This window comes from Fukomys damarensis, unplaced genomic scaffold (genome assembly GCF_012274545.1).
Source record: "Fukomys damarensis isolate Sample0158 unplaced genomic scaffold, DMR_v1.0_HiC HiC_scaffold_36, whole genome shotgun sequence".
In the NCBI taxonomy this organism is placed as follows: domain Eukaryota; kingdom Metazoa; phylum Chordata; class Mammalia; order Rodentia; family Bathyergidae; genus Fukomys; species Fukomys damarensis.
In genome coordinates, this window is record NW_022900948.1 from 11,675,701 (window position 1) to 11,678,722 (window position 3,022).

The 3,022-nt window shown below is 34.9% G+C and overlaps 1 protein-coding gene across 2 annotated transcripts in view; it reads left to right on the forward strand.

Moving 5' to 3' along the window:
- Window positions 1-3,022, forward strand: part of Ube2r2 (ubiquitin conjugating enzyme E2 R2) — an 89,500-nt gene that overhangs the window by 67,044 nt on the left and 19,434 nt on the right. For both annotated transcript variants that reach the window (XM_010619212.1, XM_010619213.1), the window contains one exon: window positions 2,386-2,483. In XM_010619212.1, the coding sequence (XP_010617514.1) occupies window positions 2,386-2,483 (98 nt within the window). The remainder of the gene's footprint in view (window positions 1-2,385; window positions 2,484-3,022) is intronic.

Sequence of the window (3,022 nt, forward strand, 5' to 3'; positions counted from 1 at the left end):
CTTCTCTTAATGGAGAAAGGGTCTTGCTCTGTAGTTTAGACTGTCCTCGAACTTGGGCCAGTCCTCCTTCCTTTTGAGTGCTGGGTTTTTTTTAAACTCTTAATTTTTGTTTCAGATAGTCTTGCAGAGTTGCCCAGTCTGGTCTTGAATTTGTAATCCTCCTATTTTAGCTTCTCGATTATTTGGAATTACAGGCTAAGTCTTTTCTAATTTCTGTGAGCAATATTTTTTTTTCAGTGTACAGGATTTTCACTTTCTTGATTCAGACTTATTTCTGTAGATGCAAGTTATAAATGAGATTTTTTTAAAAATATCCTTTTGGGTTACTTATGGCTGGTGCATAGAAATAAACCTGAACATTAGCTCTAGTAGGTTTCTTTGAAATTTTCCATATATAGGATCATATCATCTGTGAATAAAGATAAATGATATTTCTTCCTCCCATCAATTAGTATTCCTTTTATTTATTGCCTAATTGTACTGCCTAGAAACTTCCAGTACACTCTTAGATAGCTGTGGTGAAAGTGTCCTTGTCTTCTTCTTCCTGATCTTAGGGGAAAAGCTTCATTTTTTCACTGTTCAGTGTGATGTTAGTTGTGAGTTTTTCGTAAATGCTTTTTATCTTGTTAAGATAGTTTCCTTCTCATAATTTTCTGAGGTTTGCTTGGTTTTTTTTTTTTTAATCATGAAAGAGGATTGGAATTTGTCAAACATATTCCATCAATTAAGATGCTCGTTTTAAAATACTTTTTTTTTTTTTTTTTTGGTACTGGGGATCAAACTGAGGACCTTGCCCTTTCAAGGCAGGCAGTGACACCACCACCCTGGCCCTAAAATATTTCTCAATGCAAATCATTTCATGCAGTTCATTCCATTACCCAGCAGTTTTATTTATGTATATTTTAAACTCTGAACTAAATAATATACTTGGGGCTCATTTTATGTTTATGGTCAGTCTGCTCAGTGTTAAAGTAGGTAAAACAATGAATCCCACAGAATGGCCACATCCTAATCTCTGAAACCTTTGTAAATATTATAGGTTGTATTAGGTTGCATGTCAAAGAGTAATTAGGTTGCTAATCACCTAACCTTAAAACAGGCAAATTATTTAGGTGTCTGTCTCAGTGGGCCAGTATAATCACAAGGTCTTTACAGGCAAGAGGAGGAGGCAAAAAAATGAGTTAGAGAAAATGTGACTCTGGAAGAAAGGCTAAGTAGAGTGAAACAGTGCTTTGAACATAGGTAAAGGATTGTCTTTTTTCAGGAGTGAGGGTGCTGAGGATTGAATGCATGGCCTTATGCAAACTTGGTAAGTGCTTTAACACCTAGCTATCTCCACGGCCCCCTTTTTTAAAACTCTGAGACAGGTCCTTGCTAAGTTGTGCAGGGTATTCTTTCATCAGCCTTCTGAATAGCTGTGATTACAGGCATATGCCACCATGCTTTCTTGGCAAAGAATAGTCTTTAGTAACACAAGGAAGGTTTTCTTCCCGGGAACCACCAAAACAGGTGATTTTGGATTTGTGAGATTTCAACCTACAGAAATGTAAATAATGAATTTTTGTTGTTTTATGCCCAAGAAGTTTTTGGTAATTTGTTGCAGTGACAGTGGAAGACAAATACAGTTATCCAAAGATATTTTATTCTACCATTTATGATGTTGGTTTGTTTCTCCAAACTAAAGTTGCTCTAGGTTGTTAAAATTGTATTATTAAATAAAAGCCCATCTTAAAGCATCCACAACCACAAAGCCTTTTGTTTTTCTTCTTCCACCTCACCTCCCCTGAATCCTCTGCCCAAATATTCCTCCTAATCTGTCTCTTCTGTTATACTTTTTTTTTTTTGGTGGTATCCGGATTGAACTCAAGACCTTGGGCTTGCAAGGTGCTCACTGAGCCAAATTCCTGGCTGTCTTCTGTTATACTTTTTTACCTTCCTTTGGTTTCTAATATTTCTAATAGAGTTTTAAAATCCAATATTTGGTGTTTATTTTATTAATATTTTATTCTTTAAAAATTCTATTTTATGTATATGTGTATTGTGTAAATGTGGGTTGCATATGTAAGATTTTGGTACTTTGTGTTGTAATACATTTAATTTTTTAAAATGTTTTTTCTTACATTTTAGACTGTCAAGAGAAGTGACTATAATTTACTCAACCTTGTCTTCTCTGTTCAATAGATCATCTTAGAGATTGGTCCAAATGAATCTTTGTAAAAAAATGTTTTAAACTGTGAATTTGAACATGAAAATAATTGTTTTCTCCCTTATGGAAAAGAAACAGGATTCTAGGAACAAAAGAAATTTAAATTTAAACAGAACTAATGTATCTTTCTGTGTATCCCTTTTGGATATTTTAATGAATGTGATATCTGTATCTTATAGAATGGAGATGTATGCATTTCGATTCTTCATCCACCTGTTGATGACCCACAGAGTGGAGAACTGCCTTCAGAAAGGTGGAATCCTACTCAGAATGTGAGGTAAGGTGTTAATAAGGAGAAAATGCTTTTTTGTTGTTTTTTTCTAGTACCAGAGATCAAACTCAGGACCTTGCACTTGCCAGGTAGGCACAATAACACTGAGCTAAATCCCCAGCCCTTGCTTTGTCTTTTGAAGGAAGGGTCTGGCTATGTTGCTGAAGCTGGCTTTCAATTCCTACGCTCAAGTAATCTGTCTCACCCTCCCCCAAGTACCTAGAACTAGAGGCACATACCACCTGAGTAAATGGTTTTTGTGTGTCTTGGAATCTCTAGTAAAGTATGATTGCATATTGTTTTTTAACCAATGCAAAAGAATCATTCTTATATTTAGTGGTTTTATCTTCAGGTTAAGGAGCATGTATGCATCATTTCAAACTTACTGTATTTACTGAGCAATAATGCATTTTCCTATGCTCACTATGGAGGAAGTTTTCAAGCCTGAGTTATTCCTCTTACAGTATTTAAATTTGGCCTGGCTTTTTTGAATCCTATGACTTCTGTGTTTAAATTGCTTCTCTTTTTTTTTTTTTTTTTTTTTG